The sequence below is a fragment of the Drosophila arizonae genome, chromosome 3 (assembly GCF_054131065.1).
Source record: "Drosophila arizonae isolate 15081-1271.41 chromosome 3, UAZ_ARI_1.0, whole genome shotgun sequence".
Lineage (NCBI taxonomy): Eukaryota > Metazoa > Arthropoda > Insecta > Diptera > Drosophilidae > Drosophila > Drosophila arizonae.
In genome coordinates, this window is record NC_142923.1 from 26,965,062 (window position 1) to 26,988,247 (window position 23,186).

A 23,186-nucleotide genomic window follows, 5' to 3' on the forward strand; every position below is an offset into this window, starting at 1 on the left:
AAAACAATTTTTTGCTTACAATCCTTTATTCTTACATATTGTATATACTTACATACTTCTTATTTCAATAAGAATCAATTTCAAGTGATCTTTATATAAAGGTTCCAGCCTTCTTCAATTTCTTAGCAGTTGCTCTAAATGAACGGAGCATTGAGATTAAGTCGCAGCAGCCAACATGTTTATTTAAGGATGACAACATGGGCTTCTGGGCGCGCAGACACTCGAGTTTAGCTCTTGAGGCCTTTCGCACATTTACTTAAGTTATTTGACTTGTTTTGCCCTGTTTTGCCTGTGTCTTTTATTTTGTGTGTATTTTAGTTTTTATACCCTGAACCCATTGAAAATGGGAAATCAGGGTATAATGGTTTTGTTAAAAGTATGTAACAGGCAGAAGGAGGCGTGGCAGACCCCACAAAGTATATATATTCTTGATCAGGGCGACGAGCTGAGTCGATTTGGCCCTGTCCGTCTGTCTGTCCGTCCGTCCGTCCGTCCGTCCGTCCGTCCGTCCGTCCGTATGTATGAACGCGTCGATTTCAGAAGATATAAGAGCTAGAGACTTCAATTTTTTTTTAAAATGTCCGTAATTACAGCGCGCATATCAAGTTTATCATTAAAAATCGATAACTCATCCCGATCTTTTTTTATCGATAAAAAACCTTATCGAAAACCAGTTATAAAATTATATCTTCTACACCTTTATTGCTAGAGTCTCCAAATTTTTAATGTATGCTTATATGCAATTTATACAATTTCGGTTTTTGTTAAAATTTACCCCCCACCCTTAAATTCACCCCCTCACCCTCACTTTTGTAAAAAGCGTATTTCAAATACTAGAGACTTGGGCTTTGGAATGTACACACATATTCACCATATGATTACGCTCTACAAGTTTCATTAAGATCGTATGTCTACAAAAGAAATTATTTAACAAATAAATTCTCATAATATTGCCCACACTGCAGCGCAGCCCAAGCGCAGTCGCTGCTTACTGCGCAGTTAGCAGAGCGCAGGCTTATACGTGCGTGTGGATGCATGTGTATGTATGTGTGCATAAAAGAAGTGCAGAATGATTAGAATATCAGCTTGGAGGGTTCAGGGTATCTCCTAGTCGAGCAGTCTCGACTGGAGCTTTCTTACTTGTTTCTTATTTGGTTGTTGTTGTTGTTTTTGTTGTCTTTGTTGGGGCGTCGCTGAGGCCCCGAGCAGCAAAAGGGCCAAAGATGCAACGGCACACACGATACATCGGGTTAATACAATTTGGCTGGGTCGCTTTCTTTGTGTTGCCAAAACAGAGGAATTTTCGGGCTCGAAGGCAAGGAATATCCTTTTTTTTTCGTTTCGCTGCTCTCCATGCACGCTGATTCCTATTTTATAAGCGAAGCGCCTGAGCTGCGGGAATACGAAGCGTGTCAGAGTCGGCATTAGAGCCTGACATGCCTGCAGGGACAATGCCGGAGCGTTGAGCTATGTAAAGGGTATTGATGTGAGTGTTTGTGCGTGTGTGCGTGTGTGTTTGTGTGTGTTTGTGTGTTTGTGTGTAATTGTTGTTGTGCTTTTGCTTGTCTCGACTTGATTGAGTTTTATGCACAGTTTAGTCTCCTGTGTTGCGCCTAATAGCCGTCGGCTCTTGGCCACGTGGCACACGTCCTTAATTTAAGTGACGCTAGCCTTTGAAGTTGAAATCTGCTTTTTTTCGCTTAAGTTGTGCTCTTAAAATTTGGATTTATAAATCGTGGCAAGAGTCCCAAAGTTGACTCATAACATTTTGACGTCATCGTCGGCCCCAACTTTTCTTTCTGTTTATTGTTATTCTTATTTTCCTCCAGCTCCAATATATTGCCTATTCACCTTGATTTGCGCTGCGATTTATTTATTTTCGCAATTTAGATACACTGCTTAGAGAGTATTTGGATTTTCTTGTGCTATTGTGTAAATTAATTCATTTTATTATTATTACAATTTTTTTTTTATTGCAGAGTTTTATACATAGCATTTAAATCTTTAAAAGAGTTTTACATCATATTTAAATTTAATCTTTTTTGATTAAAGTAAACTAAATATTCATTCATTATTATTATGCTAATTGTTTAACTTTAAAGCAATATTGAATATTTTTCTATTGGCGTTTCTCTCTAATATTATCTTTGGTCTATATTCAGTCCATAAGTCTTGGAAATTGTCCTGACATAATCAGTTTCGACTTAGCGTATATAAACTTCGACAGCCAGTCCCACTGATATACTGTATATATATATTTTTTTTTCTATACGCACATATATTTACTTATTCGGCTTTTAAACTTGACTAAACTTGAGAGTCTAGTCTTTTGTGCCAACTGCCAATTCAATGGCCTGCATTCATGAGCTCTCTGAGTTTTTTCTTCCATTTTTTTATATTTTATATTTGATTTTATATATATGTATGTATATATTTTTATTTGGTTTTTCGCTTTTGACTTGTTTGCTTTTTCATGGATGTCTGCCCAAAAAGGTTGAACGAATGCTCACTTAAACCATATGTATGTGTATGGGGTTTGTTTGTATGTGTGTGTGCTTGGGTGTCTCTATGCTGTTATATGACAGCTCACTGTTGACGCCATTATAAGTAGAATAATATAGACTCCTACAAAACTTGAAGAAGTGTTTGTATAGAAGCTTAGCGAAGGGCTGTTGATACTTAAAGTAAAATAAACATATATTTTGATACCATATACACAATCTGTTTTCTATGAGAGCAAAAAGTTTTTCTTAAATATAGGTAGCAAAAAAAAAAAAAATATATATATATATATATTTATATATATATGTGTATAATCATAAATAAAATAAATTATATTAAAAATATAAAAAACCATCAAAGTGCTTATATTAATAATAATAATATATTAATATAATAAAAAAAATTTATGAAAATTAGAACAAATTGATTTTCTTTAAATAGTTGTTATATTCAAATTCTGCTGGCAAAGATAATATTTCATTAAAAATTTGTATTTATTTTGTAAAATATATTTTATAAATATTAATATAAATGTATTGGTAAAAATATGAAATTAAAATAATGTTTATATATTTTAATATTTGTAATTTATATATATTTTATAAAAAATTATCTGAAATAATGGGAAATATTTTAAGTTTTGCTTTTATCTAATTTTTATAAACTATTTTTTCCTTTTTATATACATAAATTTGTAAAATTCTACATTAATAATATAATAAATATTTTTAAACTACTTTCATAAATAAACCTATTAAGAAGAAAAGAAAAAACGTTATTTCTATGTAAAGTTTTACAGGGCTAAGAAAAGAATGCCTTTACATTAAATTGAATATTTTGCTTTCTTTATCTCTCTCACCTGTCCATCGGCAACACTTTTAAGTCAGCTTCAATTAGATGTCGTCGCTGGCTTTGCTGAAATGCGAAGACGCTTTTATATTTGCTCCGAGATGCTTTTGTGTGCAAACATTCAGGGCTTATGCAAAAGAAGTCTCCATTATGCAGGATAATTGAAGCGTAAGGCGCCACTCAAAGTCTACGTCAAGGTGCTCGTCTGTACGTCGGTCGGAATCGACTTGAGTTGAATTGAGTCTTTGAGTCTTTAAGAATTTCGATTTGCAATTGCCTAAGTCGACGCCAGTATAATTCAACCCATATGCATTATACTTAAATAATCTGTCTGCTCACACTCACTTAAACCCACACATGCACACACACCACACACTCGCCATCTCTCTCTCTCTCTTTCTATTTAACGCACATATTTTGCCCAAAAAATTAGGCAACAAAAATTATGATTATGATGTGTTCATTGTTTTAATGCGCCCCCTTGCCAAAAGGCAATTTGCCAAATACGCATTGCGAACACAAATATCAAGTACCTACAAACAGACAATAATAAACACACACATCCCACACATACACTAATACAAATATACAAAGTGTGTGTGTTAAGTATTCAACTCAACTTCTCGAGTGCGTACAAATCGTCATTGGATGGGAACTAACTATGAGAGGTTATCCCGACAGTATCAAAGATTATGTAACATTTTGAAAAAAAAAAAAAAATCGTGAATAGGGAAATTAAAATTCATACTTACAAAAAACAAAAAGTACAAAATATATATACATATATATTTATTTTATTTATTTTTTAATATCTTATTTGTATTAATTTAAAGCTGCAAACACAATTTTTAAAATTAGTTTTTTAATGAATCCCTAATTTGTACATAATTTACTTAATAAATATATTAGCAAATAAATATTAGAAAAATTAAAATTTCAAGACAAATTTCTATATAAGAATAAAAATTCACAAATTTAATATAAATTAAAATAATTTTCTGTAATACAATAACATATATTAAAATCAAATTAGTTTAGTTTTTTTTTTTTTTTAGAAAATTTATTTTAAAACATTTTATCTTTAATTCAAAAATATCTCCTAAGTAAGGGCATTGCATTGGCGCTTAATTACAAAATTTAAAAATCCCTTACTTTTTGTTGGTTTTTGTCTTTTGGTGTAAGAATTTTGTTTACATTTCGTTCTGCTAATCACATGCAAATCCTTTTAAGTCGCAATGACTTTCTGACTCGGGCGCATAATAAGCTCATTTGTAATGGAAATAAGCCAGACGTGTATGGGTGTGTGTGTGTGTGTGTGTGCGGGTGGCTGTTTGTGTTTGTAATAGCTGCAGGTTATTTGGCATAACCTTCTTACTTTTTTGTTTTTATACCCTGAACCCATTGAAAATGGGAAATCAGGGTATAATGGTTTTGTGAAAAGTATGTAACAGGCAGAAGGAATCATCGCAGACCCCATAAAGTATATATATTCTTGATCAGCACGACGAGCTGAGTCGATATAGCCCTGTCCGTCTGTCCGTCCGTCCGTCCGTCCGTCCGTCCGTCCGTCCGTCCGTCCGTCCGTCCGTATGAGCAAAAGAATCTCAGAAGATATAAGAGCTAGAGAGCTGAAATTTGGCATGCATACTCGTGTATACCATAGGCAGTACAAGTTTGCTTTATTTTTTCGATAACTCGTCCGATAACTTTTTTATCGAGAATAATCGAAAAATCGACTTGGTTTTTTCAGCATAATTTTAACACTTTTAGACCTGGAGACTTCATATTTGGGTTGTATATAAAGTTAGTGGATACAAAGATTTTGTAATTTGCAGATTTTGGATACCACGCCCCCTTCTCCCCCAATTTGTAAAAGTACTAGTACTAGTACTTTTCAAGTACTAGAGACTTGTGCTTTGGAATGTACACATATTTTAACCATATGATTACGCTCTGAAAGTTTCATTAAGATCGTATGTCTACAAAAGAAATTATTCAACAAATAAATTCTCATATTATTGCCCACATTGCAGCGCAGCCCAAGCGCAGTCGCTGCTAACTGCGCAGTCAGCAGAGCACGTGCTTATAAGTGCATGTGTATGTATGTGTGCATAAAAGAAGTCCAGACTGATTAGAATATCAGCTTGGAGGGTTCAGGGTATCTCCTAGTCGAGCAGTCTCGACTGGAGCCTTCTTACTTGTTTGTTTTTGTAGCTATCGCATTGCCCGGAGTTGGGCTACAGTTAACCTGCTTTTGTTTATGGCATATGAGTCTAAGGTTTGCATGCGTGTGTGTGTTTGTGTGTGGTTGTGTGCGCATTAAAATATGAATCTAATGTTCATTTTATGCGCGTAATTTATGCTGCCAGGCAAAGGCGAGCATCATTTGTACCGAGTGTTGACTTACTTAGAGGCAGGCACTGTGCCCTCGCCGGCTGCATATGATGTGTGACTGAGTATCTGTGTGTGTGCGTGCTACATATATGCTATGCTTTAAATTGTTATCAGAATCAGGTAATGCTAATACATATATTTTTGAATCTATTCGTATTGAATATTAATTAAAAATATTGATAAAAAAAAATAAACATAAATAAAAATAATTGTATATAAAGATATACAACACTACATTTAAAAGTATAAGTATATACATAAGAAAAAATATTAATTTTTTGTTAGTTATAATAATAATATGTAATGTTTTATAATAATTATTTTGCATAAATATTAATATATTCAGTTAAGCACTTACAATTCATTCATTACTCAATTTATAAACGAATATAGCGCTAAAATTAACTCGATTAGGACTGTAAAAAATTATGTAATATTAATTATATTTTAATACATATTTTCAAGAAGATTGTAATTTTGAAAATTGATATATTTAACGGACTCGAGTAGGCTCAGCTTAACTCACAAAATATTGAACACTTGAAACTCTAATACATAAAACAACATACATAAATACATAAAAACAAACAAAAACTCAAAACAAATCAAAACACGAAACACGATACAAAAACAAAAAGAAACGATACCATGTACATAGATACATATAGATAAACCTCGATACATACAAATACATGAAGATTTAGTAAGATACATATCGATACCTACAAATACATATACATAGATACTCATCGATACGTACATATACAAGAAGATATAGTTAGATACATACCTACAGTTACATATACATAGATACATATACATCGATACATACAGATATAAGATTTACCTACAGATACATTTACATAGATACCAATCGATACATACAGATACAAGAAGATATAGTTAGATACATATCGATACCTACAGATACATATGCATAAATACTCATCGATACATACAAATAGAAGAAGATATAGTTAGATACATATCGATACCTACAGATACATATACATAGATACTTATCGATACATACAGATACAAGAATATATATATATATATATACAGATACAATGGCGATGCGCGGTGATTTCAATGTATTGAAATTCAATACCTACGAGGAGTATCTAAGATCATTTACCAGAATGGATGAATATCGATACTTGAGCAGTAAAAGGATGATAAATGCGCTAATTAAGCTCGGCTATCGCACAAATACGACCATATATGAGGAGGCTGAATTCTACGAGCTACAAAAGAATTTACTCCTTCTGCTCAATCCAAAGACGGCAACAACAACTTTGTTCAGTAGTCACCTGAAGAGCACGGATCCAGCATTAGTTGCGTTGGCAAGACGCGAGGAGCCCAATATGCAGAAGAAGTTATCGGTAAGATTTTTTGGATTTTTGTTAAATTAATAAATGTTATTTAAGCTAATAATATTTCATATCTTCATGGTAGACTATTATATTACTGCAATTGCGACAACGCAGCGGTTTCGATATATCGGGCTATATAGACTATGAAGATAGCCTGAGCGCCTGTGCTCAGCATAAGCTGGGCGCGCTCAATTGGAAGGGCATATTTGAGGGTCGGATTATGCTGCGACCGAATCAAGATCATTTGAGCTTCTATGACTGGCATAGCGGTAAAATTAGTATCAATCATAGCGGCAACTATGAAATCATCCATTACGGCACCTCGCTGATGTTCAAGCACAAGGGCGATCACAAGTTTATTCCCGTTACCGTGGCAGATAACATGTATAAGGACAATGTGAAACGCTCACTCTATATGTCGCCAATATACGGTTGTGTCATACTCTACGATCATGTTGTTCGAAAGGCAACGTAAAGACTGTTCAAGAAATGGAAACGCATTCGATTTCTCAGTCATTGCCGCAGGATTCGTATATTCATTGCTTGGATGGGTTGAGAACAAGGATTTTTAGTCTCAACTTCAAGGAAACGCAGCTAATGGTTGCAACATTTTATGATTTAAAATTATGAGCTGTATAATGTAAGCAATTACATCGTCAAAATGTTATCAACACTAGCGAGCTTAAATAATGAATAATACAACATTTTAGATTATAATAAATATAAATAAAATTATATAAAATATTTGTTTGCTTATATATCTGTTCGTATACCTGACTGTATATCTGTCTCTCTGTGTGTCTGCAACAGAATATCACTTAAGTTATCTACATGTATGAAACAGTATTACTTTGGTATTTATATTTAAGTAAAACGAAGCTACAATGCTCCCAGCAGCAGAAAGTGCTAGCATGGGTCACTTGAAGCTCGACTGCGGCGACCCCTACCTGACACCGGGCTTAGCTTAGACCGACTTCGTGTTGGAGTAAAAGTCGACCTATATAAAGGGCAGCAGGTGCACCATATCTTCAGTCGCCCATACCTGGTGGGGGTTAGTGCGGCACAAAGTGGAATGAAACATTAAAGGAAATAAGCTAAATACTTATAAGAAATAGAAGAAATAATTAGGTGAATACTTAGATAAGCTTTAACTTCACAATAAAATAAAATAATTAAATTACCTTTCATAATTTTATAATACAAACAAATATTATTCATTACAATGAGTACATAAAAATAATATAAAAAAAAGGTTATTATATATAGTAGGCTAGATTTAACTTAAGAGAATTAAAATGAATTAATTTCAGTTACACACTAACAACTGAACAGACACAAACACACAGACACAACAAAATACACACAAAAATACAAATAAATAAAATAAAAATAAATAAATAAGAAAAAAAAATAAAAACATAAATAGATGCATATCTAAAATAATAAAAAACAAAAAAAGAATAAATAAAAAAAAATGCCATACACCGCCGATTATAGACTATTGAATTTCAATACCTATGACGAATACCTGCATTCAAATACGAAAAGTGACGTAAAGAAGTATTTGAGAAGTGCTAAAATTATAAAGCAGGTGATTAAGCTCGGCTATCACACAAATGCCACCATATACGAAGAGGATGAATTTTATGAGATCAAGAAGAATCTACTTGATCAAATCAATCCGGTTTCGCATCACTTCGTTTTGTTTTCCTCCTATAGGACAAGTAGTGATCCGGCATTATGTGCCCTGGCGGAGCGAGAGGCGAGCAATATGCAGAAGAAATTATCGGTAACTAAAAACATAAAGATAAGAGATATATTTCTAATAAGAATGTTAATAATTTATTGATAATCTGAATATTTTGTCAGACAATAATATTTGTACAGCTGCGACAGCGTACCGGCTTTGATATATCGGGCTACATAGACTATGAGGACAGCTTGCGGTTAAACAGCCTTCAGATGATAGGCTGCACCAACTGGCAGGCCATCTTCGAGGGCCGCATTCTATTGCGGCCGAAACACACCGACTTGAGCTTCTACGACTGGCACAGCGGCAGCGTTTACTTCAATAACACCAGCAACTATGACGTCATGCACATGGGCATTTCGTTGCTATTCAAGTACAAGGGCGACCTCAAATTCATTCCAGTCAGTGTTGCAGACGGCCCCTTCAAGGAAAATGTGAAGCGCACAGCGATATTGTCGCCATTGTATGGAATGGTGGTATTATACGATCATATCGTTAGAAAGGCGACCTGAATAACCAGCTAGCTGTTTGACATACTTGAATAAAATATATAGCGACTTGTAAAAATACATGTGACTTGTAGCGTTACAAATTATACAAATTTTCTTTTCTTTAATCAGAGTAAGATATAAGAATTACAAGCAGAGCCAGAGCCACAATTTAAATGCTTAAGCAGTTGTTTATGACATTTCAAAACTTTTCGACTTGCATATGGAGCCGGTCATATTCATATATATAAACATTAATTCATATATAAATATTGATCATTAGACGTACAATCTTAATGTAATGTTAATAATCAGAGCGTAATCATATGGTGAAAATGTATCTACATACCAACGCTCAAGTCTCTAGTCTACATTTAAAATTTGCAAGCTCTAGCTCTAAAGGTGAAGGAGATATAATTAAATAACTAGCTTTCGATAAGGTTTTTGATCAATAATAAAATATCGGGAGTAGTTATCGATATATAAAGAAAAACTTGATATGCGCGTGATATACACGGACCTAGGAAAAAAAATTTCAATCCTCTAGCTCTTATATCTTCTGAGATCGACGCGTTCATACATACGGACGGACGGACGGACAAGGCCAAACCGACTCAGCTCGTCGCCCTGATCAAGAATATATATACTTTGTGGGGTCTGCCACGCCTCCTTCTGCCTGTTACATACTTTTAACAAACCCATTATACCCTGATTTCCAGGTTCAGGGTTCAGGGTATAAAAAATATGTAGTTAATTCTACTTGAAAAATAAAAACAAACATAAATACTACATGTAAAAAATCATTACAAATCAATATTTGGAGCATGAACCCTGTTTACTCTCATAAGGATACGCACACATACAAATGAAGGCAGTGTTAGAGTAAATTAAATGTTCCGTCGTGTATACATATAAAACTGTACGTGTATATATAAAATATCAGCTATATACGAGCCATTAGCAGACGAGCATAGAAGCCACGATCGTTCAGCAGCTTTGCGCAATTCAGCCAAGAGTTCTTATAGATCAGAGTCAAGGGGCCGCAGACATTATCCCGGGTAAAGTCACACTTTTCGCACAGATTCGGCAGGAAGCGCACCTCCGAGTAGGTGCCACTGGCCAGGGTGTAGGTGAGGCCCAGGGCGCCGCGACAGGTGTCCGGTGATTCGAGGCAGAGCTGAAAGAGAAGGCCGCATGTGCAGTTCGCCTGATCGGCCGGCTCCTCGACATCATCGGGCGTCTGCCACTTGAGCTGGAAGGACCAGCTCTGGCTGAAGGCCTCAAAGAAGCTGCAGATCTTTATAGTGTTGCGCGGAAAGCCCTCGACCTGTGGCAGCAGCTGGAGCAGCCGCACCGTGATATTCGGCAATTGCAGCAGCTTCATTATCTTGCTCAACAGACACTGTTTGGAGTCGCGCTCCGCTTGCAGCTGCTGCAGCTCCTCCAGCAGCTGCACTCCCCGCTTGCTCCGATACTCACACTCCTGCTCATGCTCGGCAGCCGCCTCGCCCAGCACGCCCTTCCATTTGCAGCCGATGCGCCGGTACTTGCACGCCACCAGCCGCAGAGGGCAATCCGTCTGGCAGTGGATGCGCAGAAAAGCGCGCTGCAAGCTGAATCCACAGGCCTCGCAGGCTACCAGCACCTCAGCCAGTCGACGCTCGCCCTGCAGGTTGCGAAAGGGCTCATGCCGATAGATGCGCACACTGCACTGCGGACAGGTGCCCAGCTGCGCGCCCAGCATCTTGTCCAGCACGCGCATCTGATAGCATCCCGCACAGATGATGTGCTGGTATTGGCACTGATAGAGCGTTGTATAGGGCAGCGTCTTGCATACAATGCAGCGGAATGCTTCTATCTCGCTCGGATCGCCCTCGATGTGGCCGCTCGGATTGGGCACATTTGACATCTCATCATCCGTATTGCAGTAGTATGATATGGTTATGTTTCTTTGTGAGATTACGGATGGAGAAAGTGTGGGAATGCTCGGGATCATCTCTGACGGCTCATCACTATTCTCGGCCGTCTGCTCGTTCTCAATGGACATCTTAACGAATTTTTGTTGTATTTTAAATATCACGAATTATATATGTAAGTATACGTATATATATTATATATACGTTAATATATATTGAAATATATATGTGAATGTAGTGAGGAAGTGTAGGGTAGTGTTGTTGCTGTCAGATATCAATCTGACGCTTCAAATCAAAGCTAGCTTCGATTTGAATAGAATTCTACAGTGAAAAACAAAAAAAAATACAGGAAAATTCTGAAAAATTCATTAGACAATTTACTAGCATACACTCCAATTGGAAATTGCAAACACCTAGAGGTAATGCTCCATTATCAATAGAATAAACTGGAGGAGTAACTGTTTCATAATTGAATTTATTTCAAAGTGATCCAAGCTCTGCCCTCATCTCAAAAAGAAACCTCATTTGAAAGAAATATAGAAGAGATATATGACATACTCAAGATATATATAATATACTAATATCTGAAACACAGTAAATATTTATGGTTTTATTTTAAGCAATTTTTACCACCTTTTGTGTTTCGTGCTGTGAATGAAAGCCACATGCGAGCTTCTTTTGTTGTCGATAAATTTAATTAAATGCTTTTTAATTAGTTTTTACACTCAGGGGATCGAACCGAGTGGAAAATCACACAGAGTTCTTTGACTAAGCAGACAGTAATAAAGGACAGCTGCCAGCCGGAGTTCATAAAAAAATGGAAAGCTCCTACAGCTGACTTAAAGTGGAAAAGGAAAAGACTGAGAAAAACTGGCAGCTGCTTTGGCTAAATAATAAACTGCCCTAAATCATTTCAACAAATGCCAGCCACGTGATTTCCGCCTGCTGCACGTGCCACAACGGGCTCTAAATGCCCCACCCCTGCCTCGCCTCACAGCTGCCAAAGCAGAAATTATTGGCAACGCGCTTAAGCGCAATAAATATGGTTGATTGCTGGCAACGAGCCAAAAATACAAAGCAAAACAAAAACAAACAAAAAATACAAATTTCAGTTTCTCTAGTGCATTTTCAACATTTTGCCGTGAACCGGTCCGCCGATGCATATCCAGCATATCCTGCTGCTCCTGCCGCCAATTTGTAATTCATTATTTGTAAATCGCTGCAAGCTGTTTACACTGCAATTTTTAATAGACGCTGACTCCGATCTGTATAACGCACACAAAGCATCGCCAGCAAAACGGATAATAGAAAAACAAGAAAGAAAATCAACGAAAAAGTAAAACGATTTTCTTGCTACATAAATTACTTTCCTTTGTTAGCTGAAGACCAATTTCAGTTTGATTCCAAAAATATTAGTAAACAATAACCCTGAGCTATTAAATGGATAGTAGAATAGTTTGTCGAAGTCTAAACAGATTTTAAATTTTCTTTTAAATCAAAATTAAATACATTTACTCACGCTTTCGATAAAGGATTGAGAGAGAGTTTTTAGACTACTCAAAAAAATCTATATTGGGAGTGTTCAAAATTACTTGCCATAAGTATTTGTTATATACATATAAAATATAAATTTAAGAAAAAAGGATGATAAAAATTATAATATATTTATTAAAAGTATTTACAAAAAATATAATAATTTTATTGCAAATATTTTAAAATGTATATATAAATATGTATTATGATTTATTTATATACAAATACTAAATTCGCATAAATATTATGAATTGTAGTAATAAATAATAAATAATAAAACTAAATATATTGAATAATATTCTTTTTAATATTGTAGAAAAAAATAATATTAAAAGTCACAATCAAAAACGTAATTCTATTATTTTGAGTTATTTATTATTTTTATTCAATGTCCAATTCTAACAAATCAATTTCCATTGTATAAAATATTATGTTTAAGTAGAAGAGGATAATGCGAAAAATGTAAAACACAACACTTTTGTATACCGTAAATTGATTAAAAATAAAGTGTCCCGTATAAAAAATTATTAAAATTTGCTTTTAAAGGATGTAATTATTTTGTATATGTTTTTTAAAATTAATATTAAAAATGCAAACATTGCATAAACGAATTCAACCATTTTATTAGTAATGCATTTAATGTTAAGTCTCTAAAGAACTGAATATTATAATTACTTTTTCAGTAGTAGTCTTTTGTATAAACTATGCATAATAATATCTAAACGAATTTAAAATTTTGATATACATTAATTGAATTAATATATTGAAAATCAATTCCACTAACTCTGCAACTATTTCTCCATCTTTCAAAGATTTCATAAAAGAACTCTACTTTGTTCGAATACCTTCATAGAATCCCGCTAAGTTTGCAGCGGCCTAAGGACAAACAGGAAACACGAAACCTTATGTATGCCCAAGGAATGTAACCCGCTTAAAGAGGAGCTTGAGCCTGATTGAAATAATGAAATTGAAAAATAAAATAAATAAATATATAAAGAAGGGAAATGTGCAACTATAAACGCTTTTGTGCGCAATTCGATTATTTACGTTACATTTTTTCCAACTTTTATTTTTAATGGTATTTCCCCCTGGCCAAAGGAGTTAGCGTGTTTGGATTGCAATGGAGCTTGTGGCGAGGGAAACCAATTATCTAGTAGCATGGCGTGGCATGCTTCGAGCCAAGGAGTGAGGCAATGCAGCGCAAAGCCAAGAACATACATAAGTATCTGGCAGCTGTGGAGGAGGCAAACAACAAACAAAAGATCAAATTAATGGCCAACTAGCTTCTTTTCATTTTTCTGTCGACCCGTAACAAATACAGCTGGCAGAACTCCACGGGCACGGGGGACAAACATTTGTACAGTTTGGCGGCAGATGGGTTAGCGCAAACATGAGACGCGCTATAAAACCGAGCTGATGCTGCAACAGATGCATCACACACATTTCCGGTGTTCTAGCACAAGCATGTCAAACAAGTTCGCACTGATCTTTGCCCTGGCAGCCCTCTGCTGCCTGGCAGCAACAACTGAGGCAGCTGCTCAGCGGCGCAACGGGCTGACGCGCACGCCCATCGTACAGGAGGATGAGATCAAGTCCACCGATGTGGACAACCAAGAAGAGGACGAGAACCAAATCGAAGAGGAGGCCGACCAGGAGGAGGATCCTGAAAAGACGGACCCAATCGCGGTGCAGTCCAACGAGCATCGCAACACCGCCGTCGATACTAAGCCAAAGCAAACTGTTGCTCGGCCCAGCAACGAGGACGGCCGTGCCAGGCGTGTAATCCGCAGGCGAGGTGGCAAGCGCCGCAACAGGAACAACCGTCGTCGTCGTGGCGGTCGTCGTCGTCGTGCAGGCCGCAAAAATCGCGCTGGCGTCCGTCGCACCGTCAGAAGACGCATGGGCAGGCCACTGAGAGGTTAAGCAGCCAATTCCACACTCAATCAGACACGAAAACACCGACGTACTTAGGCCAATACAATACACACACACACACGAACACACACGCATGTTGAAGCACCGAACTGACTTTTGTGTTATACTTATTTAATTTCCCTTTCAAAAATAATACAAAATCAAAAATATATTTTCACATTTTAACAAAAATCGATATATTTTCAATGATTTAATATATGAAGGAGAAACGGCTTAGATAACAGTAATCCCTTTTCTCTTAATATATCGGGAGTATTTCTCTCCTGGATTGTATTTAATACAGAGTTTTTCAAATGAGCTATCTTAGCCTATGGAAACACTATTTACAAACATTTCTTAATATTCCTAGATAATTTTAAAGAAGAATATCAATATCAAATAATATTATGGGAGAAAGCTTCATTTCATCAATCAATCAGAAGTCGAAGTCAAATGTTGTTGTTTATATTCATATTATTTATAACAATTTCCATTTTAATGTTTCATATATAGAGACTTTAAACACAAAATTATATAGGGAAAATCGATATATTCAATATATTTCTAGAAAATTTTCGAATAGAAAAAATCGTGTAGAAATTATGTAACTTAAATCATTCAAAAAGATTCTAGGAAGATAATTATATTGAATTAGCTATATAAAAATATTTAAAAGACAACAAAAACATCAAATTTATTATATAAAAAAAAGGTGAAATTTCCTTTTTTAATTATTATTTATAAATGCATATTCTCTACTCATTATTTGTATTCTCAGATTCTCATAATTTTATGAATATGTATCTATATTAATCTATTCACATTTATGATAGCCTATATATTTGTATAAGTCATTATTTAGTTTTTAAACGTGCCATAGTTCCCAACCAATTCACTTTCAATCAAATATATTTTTATTGTTTATTCTTTACAATTGTCTTCGAAGCATTTATGAACTACTTTAACTATTGTTTTTATTATTGAACAAGTTTACAGTGAGCTACATTGAAGCGCCGAAACGGGCGGAAGTTTAAAGCGTCAGTTTAATACAGTGCAAGGCGAAAATTCTTTGGATTTCGGAGCGAAGTTTTGCAACAGCAGGCGAAAAATGCCAGTGGCGTAAATGCCAGAGGCCTGCTACTCGTCAGCTACAGCTGAAGTGGGAGCCAGCTTTGGCTGTGCTCTTGGCCTGGCCAACAACTGAGCCGGGCGACGTGACATGTGACAAGAACTTGCCGCGGCTGCCTGCAACACCAGATGCTGCTGCTGCTGCTGTTGCTGCTGCTGTTGCTGTTGCTGCTGGGCTACAAAAATGATGAATGTGCCAATGTTTCTGGCCTGCAGGATGAAAATCTCTTATACTCTGAATGCCTGCCCCTCTGCCCGCCTGTCCTGTACACTCGAGCAAAACTTCTTAGCCAGTGTGTAAACGCAGTTGGGCCGCAACTTTCTGTGGCCGCCGTCAAGCTGCAGCACTCTTTGGTGTATTGGGCAACACTTGGTGCAATGCACAGAATCCTTGCCAAGTTTATCAACACAAAAGTTTTTGAAGTGTAACGCCGAGCGTCACCTAACCATAAATGGCGAAATGAGAGAAATGAGAGAAATGAGTTTATCGGGCCCGCATACGCATTAAACCTCAAATAGTTTGTGGGCGTTCTGGTGGGTGGGGCAGGAAATTAAATCCATGTGTTGAGGCAGGCAGGCAGGCAGGCAAGCAGGCAGGCATTCAGCTATGCAGCTGGGAGACATCACAACAGAAACGATGCCGGCATGTGCACATTTTGGATGGGCAGCCAACCGCATTGATGAGCATTTGCTATTGTTATTGCCCTCGTCGAGTCGAAGTGACGGCGTGCCAGTGTTGCTGCCAAAAATAATCACAATATTAATGAGAGTTCGCTATTCGTTACTCGTGACTCGTGACTCGTGACTCGCTTGTAGCAGTGACACAGCCTGCGCCTGGGACAAGGGCGCTTAATTAAGCGCACAATGTGCATTCGAGAAATTTTGTAATTTCCTATCCATCAGCTACACGTATGCTCTTATCGCTCATTTTGCTCTGATGAATAGACAAGAAGCGAGTGTGCGAGTGTGTGCATGTGTGTGTGTGAGTGTCTCTGTTTGAGAAACAATAAGCTCTCTTCAATGTTTGCCTTTTTGAGCAACAACAAAGCAGCTCGAGCTAAACAATTCAGATATGACAATAGGCAAATGAATTGAATACGTTTAGATAGACTCTGCAAACATATCGCTCAGCCCCTACCTCTCTCTACCTCTGCTTCTGCCTCTGCCTCTGTCTCTGCCTTTGTCCCGCCCCTTTTCATATAACCAAAGAAAGCTGTATACAAATTCCATAGAAATTTCATTTTACTTCCACACAGCCCTCAATAGTGCCCCAATTTTCATATTTATACAGAATTTACTAATGTACCAATTTAATAGTATCTGGTGTAAAGGAAAGTATTTTACATACTGCCTCTTGTCAGCTGTGTCAATTATTTACTTCGGCTGCTAAACAAAAAACTTTGAGTTGTGTAAAGAATTTTTGGTTTCTGCATCTCAGGCAGGTGAAGTTGTGCAATCAAAATTATAAAGCCAAATTCTTGCCTGGAAACAGTTTTTGTAGAGAAATATTTAAGAATTTCTACTGATATATATTAATATGGATTTTAAATTGTAATTTGTTTTGATGTATTAAAAATTTATCTATGTAATATTTAAATTAAAATGAAAATCAATACAAATTAAAATTTGATTTTAATGCAATTTTACATAACTATTCTGCTGTTTAGAACAACATATTCAAGGGATAAAAAATTGTTTATAAATTTTGTTTCAAAATGTATATATAAATTAAAGTTTTTAATTTTTTTTTTTGAAACAAATTATTTAGAAATAAACAAATTATTAATTTTTTTTTTATTATTTAAAAAATATTTTTTCGGCCCTAATAATATTATGTATACGAAATATATTTAGTTTGAAGCTCAAATTGTGTTCATCAGTATGTGTAAAATTTATTGTACAGATAAATTGATAAAACATAATTCATTTATTTTTAAAGTAAATTATTATAAATTATTTGCACACTTATTTGGGTAACATATTTTTAAAGTCTTAAAACAATGTCAATGAGTTTAAAGTTCTTTATTAGTAAATTAAGTCAGTAAATGGAAGCCTATATTCTGTATTCTACGAAATTCTCTAATCAAATTTTCAAAATTAAATTCAATCAAATAATTTTTGTTCTGCCTTTCGCTTGAATGGAAAAACTTTAACGTGTGCATACGTGAAATGTGAAATTATTTTTCGTTGATATCTGTAGTGCAGTTTCATAAATTGAAACAATAATTCGCAGTTACAGTTGGGCAACATTGGGGAACATGCGGCTGGACTTGCCACAATTTACATGCAGCCCAAACAGCCTCCCGGCATTGCCTTCGCAGCGGGCCCAACGAGCCAAACGAATATATTATAAATGAATGCTGCATATTTGTAGTTTTTTGCGCAAGTCGTTTTCCCCGTATGTGTTTCTCCTCTGCCTTCTTCGTATTTTTGTTTGTACCCTGAGCTCGTTGAAAATGGGAAATCGAGGTATCATGGTTTTGTCAAAGTGTGTGTAACAGGTTGAAGGAGGCGTGGCAAATCCTATAATGTATATACATAGTATATGAATCTCATTTCAGAAATGTGTTTGAACTGCCTGCGTGTGTATGTATGTGTTTAGGGTATCTCCAAGTCGGGTGGAGCCCTGACTCTTACTTGTTTTTTGTTGTTTCGCGAATGTTTCACAGCCGGCTGTGATTTTTGGGCCGACTCTTTTTTGTTTGTTGAGGCAGTCTGTGTGTGGGTGTACAAATATGCGCAAGGGTAAAGAAAGAAAATCACACGACGATTTTCAATTGAATGGCGGAAATGTAACGGAAATAAATTTACATAAATACAATATGGTGCGTGCTTGTTGGTGCCATTTTATTTGCACAATATATATGGTGCATGCACGCACAAACATATTTGCACAGAGCTGCGTATTGATTTATATAAATATATATGAGTATTTGCTTTCCCATTCTTTCCTTTTTTTGCTTTTTAGATTTTCCATTTGGCACAAAATCAAATTGAAGTCGCAAACTTTTGGTTATGCCTCAAAAGGACGACTGTCTGGCTGTCTGGCTGTCTGACTGTCTTGCATGGCACTACTTTAATGCCAAAAACATTTTTGCCATTTCGTGACCAAAATTCGAGCACTATCACGTGTGTTACACACGCACACTCGTTTACACACACCTGCCTATCCAGGCAGCCCTGAGCTAGGGGTACGAATATTTTTTCCATTTTTCGTTTTTTGAGCATGCAGCATGCATTATTTGCATAAGATAAAGGATGAAAATAAAAAAGAAATGCTTCATTTAGCTTTGAACGTCTGCTAGATGCTCTGTAAAAGCCTTATATTGTATATTTACATAAAAATCGTTGGCTAATTTATAAAAATATTCAACCTATTAATGTTTGTTTTTAATGTAATATATACTATATTATTAATATATTATTTTTCGAATTATTTAAATAGGAATTTTAACGTATAACATGATCGTATAAAATTATAAAACCATATAATTCCGAGAGTATCATCACGCGATGTACGTTCTCACCATATTGAGCGGGCTTCGCACAGACCGGTATTAGTTTGTGGTCGCCTTTATGCTTGAATATTAACGAATCTCTGCCTTTGATGGATTCAAAATTATCGGAGTTGGTTATGTTAACGATGCCCTTGTGCCAGTCGTAGTAGCTCAGATCGGTTGGCTTCGGCTTGAGTAGCTCACGGCCCTCGAATACGGCTCGCCAATTGGTATGATCGGGCTTCCGAAAGGTACAGTCGTGTAGACTCTTCTGATAGTCAATGTAGCCCGATATATCGAAGCCACTGCGCTGACGCACCTGCAGAAAGATGATGGTCTGGCCAAAGGCGAGCCGAGCGATAGGCAAGTATACAATATATACATCTATATATCTATGGGCTTACCGATAGTTGGTGCAACAGATTGGGCTCCTCGCGGCGCATTAAGGCAGCTAGCGCTGCATCTGTGCCTCTGAAGTAGTCGCTGTAGTGCACGCTCGATAGGACCTTCGGATTCATGAATTCCAGCATCTTGGCTCGGATCTTATTGAATTCAGCTTCCTCGTAGACCCGGGCCGTGCTGCGATAGCCGAGCCGCACCAACCTCCTAACGGGTGTCATGCTCGATAGGTATCGATAGTCTTCAGTGCGAATGAAGGAAGTCAGATAGCTTTCGTAGTTTTCAAATTGCAGCAGGCGAAAATCAGCGTTGCCCGCCATGATGGATGACTTTGTGTGCCTTTATTAATATTAAATAAATTAAAATTATATTTATATTGGTTTGTATATGTATTTATGTTTATATATAGAGAGAGTTTCGTGTTGTGTTTCTGTTTTGGTTGAGTAGTTTCAGTCTCTCCTGTGGCTTGTATACCTTATTTTGAATTGTGTCACAGGGCATGCTGGCTGGCTGGCTGGTTGGCTGGCTGGCTGGTTGCTTACAGGCAAAAATGTGAAAATGTATTTTCTATAAAAGCCAAGCAAAAACTCACGACGATGAGAACGATGCTGATAAAGACAACACACACTGAAGAGACAAGGAACGTGGCCGCCTGTCGCCATTTTGTTGCATTTGCGACTTGTATGCATATGTATGTACGCACACACACACGCACACAGAGGGAGAGAGAAGGAGACTCGTCTGCATGCATGCACGCTTACATGTGTATATGGGTCCCAAACTCAAACGTGCAGGAAAAATTACATTTTCCTTGCACGAACATTTGCCACAACCAACTGCACGAAAATGCACAAAGATTTCCTTGTACTTGTGCGCTTTTTCTTTGCCCACCCCTTAAGTTTTGCCTCTTTTTTTTATTTTCACTTTTTTTTGTAGATCGTACTTTTGTTTTTACTCGAACGAAGGCGGAAAACGTTTTCCATTGGCAGCAACATTGGCGGACTGACGATATAGTGAACATTGGCCTGGACTCTATTAAAATGGAAATTAACAGTTAAAGAAAATGGGAGTTTATGATTAGCTTCCAATAAGATAATGAGAAATCGGTTATATACATATATTTATTATTAATTCAACATTTTTTTATCTTACAAATTATTATAAAATTTTACTATAATTGAAAATATAAATTAATATATTTGTAAATAATATCATAAAAAAATTTTAAAAAAAATGTCTATAAACTGAACTTATATATTAAATTTAATGTAACTAATTAATTTTTTTAAGGATATTTATAGATAATTAATTAAAAGAAATTGTTTTAATAATGTGAATATATTAAATAATTTTTTTTAGTAATCGTGTTTTATTATTGTATATACAATACACAAAAAAAAAAGTAAATAAATATATAAAATAACTATTTAAAATTAAAATATCCAAAAAATATGCCCAAGATATTAATATTTATTAATTAAAATAAAATATAAGATACATTAATAATTTACTGCATTTTGATTTGTAAACTTTAAATACTGACTTTACACATATTCTCGTACCACTGTGCCCGTGCACGATGTTAGTTTAAATGGCGCAGAAATCGGTTTTGCCACTCGTACGTTTGGCATATTTTACAAATGCATTTGACATAAATTTTAAAGGGCTTAAGTGCCACAGCGCTGCCTGTCCCATGCTGCCAGCAGGAGCCCCGGCCCACGTAATGTGCCACATGATAAGAAGACGACAGGGCCTACGACTAGAGCAGGATGCTGAGGCGTTTGCTGGGTCGTTAAATCTTTGCCGGGTGCGGACATAAAATAGGGCAATTACAGTAAAGATCATAAATTATGCGAAAGCCTCGCAACAAGTGCGCGATAAAAAAGAGACAACAGCCAAAAAGAAATAGAAAAGAGAGCACAACAAAAATTGCAAAATACAACGGGAAATGGGACAAACGTCAGACAATCATCAGTCACAGCAGCACTTGGGGGATTCCCGGATTGAGGAATGTGAAAATCTATTATAGGATTTTCGCATTTCTTTCGCTCTGCCACTTTAGCATGTGTGTGTGTGTATGTGTGTGTGTAAAGCTAACCAATCCAACCAAAGTACTTGGCACTGGCTAGTAGGTACTCAGTACTCGGTACTCAGTACTCAGTACTCAGTTCTCAGTACTCGTACTCAGACACTCGTGTCGTTTATCAACTGTCAGGCGAAATGCATTTCAGGAGCTGCTGACAACAATGCGATGCGAGTTGCTTATCCTTTTCAAAACCTACAGCTGCAGCTCCGACGTCTGCTCATGCAAATAGGTTTTACTGCTGGCGCATTAAGTGTGTGCGATTTCCTTTCAACAAGGACAATTTAATGCAAAAATGCATGCTTGACAGCCCAGGCGGGCAAGGGAGACAGCCAGGGAGCGAGTGCGAGAGAGAGAGAGAGAGAGAGAGAGAGAGAGGGACGGGTTAAGCGGCACTTCAGTTATGAATAAATAATCGTACCTATACGAACTTGACTCTTGAGCACATTGAATCGCATCGGCAGCGGGCTTTCATATTGAACTCGAGCTCAGCGTTCTCCGAGAGCGCTTAGTGAGGCGTGTTATCGACGGCCTTGCATGCCCGCACATGCCCATAAATGTCAATTGGCCACGCAAGTGGCAAAGTGGCAGCTGGCAAGTGCCAAAGTGGCATGCGGCAACAAGTCTGCCTTGTGGTAATGGCTAGGAAATGAAATGCGGCTGCGCCTGCAGTTCACGCTGTGTCATAATTATAGATTATCGCTTCTTTTGTGCAATATGCTTGAGCTATTTAATGGTTGGGAGAACAACTTGCAAATTTATCAAATTAGGATAGATGATAGAGTATTGAAATTAAACTAAATTTATTATTATTTATTAAGAACCTTAAAAGGAATGCTCCAGGTGTGGACCTTAGCGAGCGTAAGATAATATTGCTGGTAAAATCAAGTTAAAAGTTACTTGAGGTTTACTTCTAACTTAAATAATAATTGTATTAATAACCCATGCATTTTATTGCATCTCGCTTTTTAATTTTATTTAAATTTTTTATTCAAGTTTTCTGGTAAAAACTTTTATATTATAGTCTTGAATACAATTAAGAAATTTTTAACAGAAATTAATAAAATTTTATGGGAGCATATTAACATAAAATCATATTGTTGGTTAATACTAAAAAATTTCTTATTATAGATTGATATAAACATTAATTAGAAATCCGTTTTATATGATTATTAAAGAAGCGCCCACCTTGGGCCCAAAAAATTTTTTTTTAAATATATAATATACACAAAATATATAAATATAAAAAATAAAGAATGGATAAAGGTTTATTTTTTCAATATTTTATTAAATTGATATATTAATTTCATTTTAATTACCTCTGTTAATTTTAATTTTTTATTTGTTTATTCTTTGA

At 36.0% G+C, this 23,186-nt stretch overlaps 5 protein-coding genes across 5 annotated transcripts; 3 read left to right on the plus strand and 2 right to left on the minus strand.

Moving 5' to 3' along the window:
- The first annotated feature begins 6,247 nt into the window (after window positions 1-6,247).
- On the plus strand, window positions 6,248-7,865 carry LOC108620308 (cilia- and flagella-associated protein 299-like). Its single transcript, XM_018017214.2, has 2 exons — window positions 6,248-7,130; window positions 7,204-7,865. The coding sequence occupies exons 1-2, from the start codon at window positions 6,816-6,818 to the stop codon at window positions 7,594-7,596; spliced, it is 708 nt and encodes a 235-aa protein (XP_017872703.1). The 5' UTR covers window positions 6,248-6,815; the 3' UTR covers window positions 7,597-7,865.
- A 556-nt stretch (window positions 7,866-8,421) lies between these two features.
- On the plus strand, window positions 8,422-9,472 carry LOC108620307 (cilia- and flagella-associated protein 299-like). Its single transcript, XM_018017211.2, has 2 exons — window positions 8,422-8,910; window positions 8,991-9,472. Exons 1-2 carry the CDS (start codon window positions 8,596-8,598, stop codon window positions 9,381-9,383), a joined length of 708 nt encoding a protein of 235 aa, XP_017872700.1. The 5' UTR covers window positions 8,422-8,595; the 3' UTR covers window positions 9,384-9,472.
- Window positions 9,473-10,302: 830 nt separating this feature from the next.
- LOC108609582 (zinc finger TRAF-type-containing protein 1-B-like) lies at window positions 10,303-11,406 on the minus strand. Its single transcript, XM_018001302.1, has one exon. The coding sequence runs from the start codon at window positions 11,404-11,406 to the stop codon at window positions 10,303-10,305; it is 1,104 nt and encodes a 367-aa protein (XP_017856791.1).
- Window positions 11,407-14,209: 2,803 nt separating this feature from the next.
- Window positions 14,210-14,914, plus strand: nur (nemuri). Its single transcript, XM_018001303.2, has one exon. It carries the CDS (start codon window positions 14,225-14,227, stop codon window positions 14,729-14,731), a length of 507 nt encoding a protein of 168 aa, XP_017856792.2. The 5' UTR covers window positions 14,210-14,224; the 3' UTR covers window positions 14,732-14,914.
- Window positions 14,915-19,233: 4,319 nt separating this feature from the next.
- Window positions 19,234-20,223, minus strand: LOC108609787 (cilia- and flagella-associated protein 299-like). The gene is made up of 2 exons (XM_018001536.2): window positions 19,752-20,223; window positions 19,234-19,684 (listed from the first exon to the last, which is right to left on the minus strand). The coding sequence occupies exons 1-2, from the start codon at window positions 20,064-20,066 to the stop codon at window positions 19,301-19,303; spliced, it is 699 nt and encodes a 232-aa protein (XP_017857025.1). The 5' UTR covers window positions 20,067-20,223; the 3' UTR covers window positions 19,234-19,300.
- Between the last annotated feature and the right edge of the window lie 2,963 nt (window positions 20,224-23,186).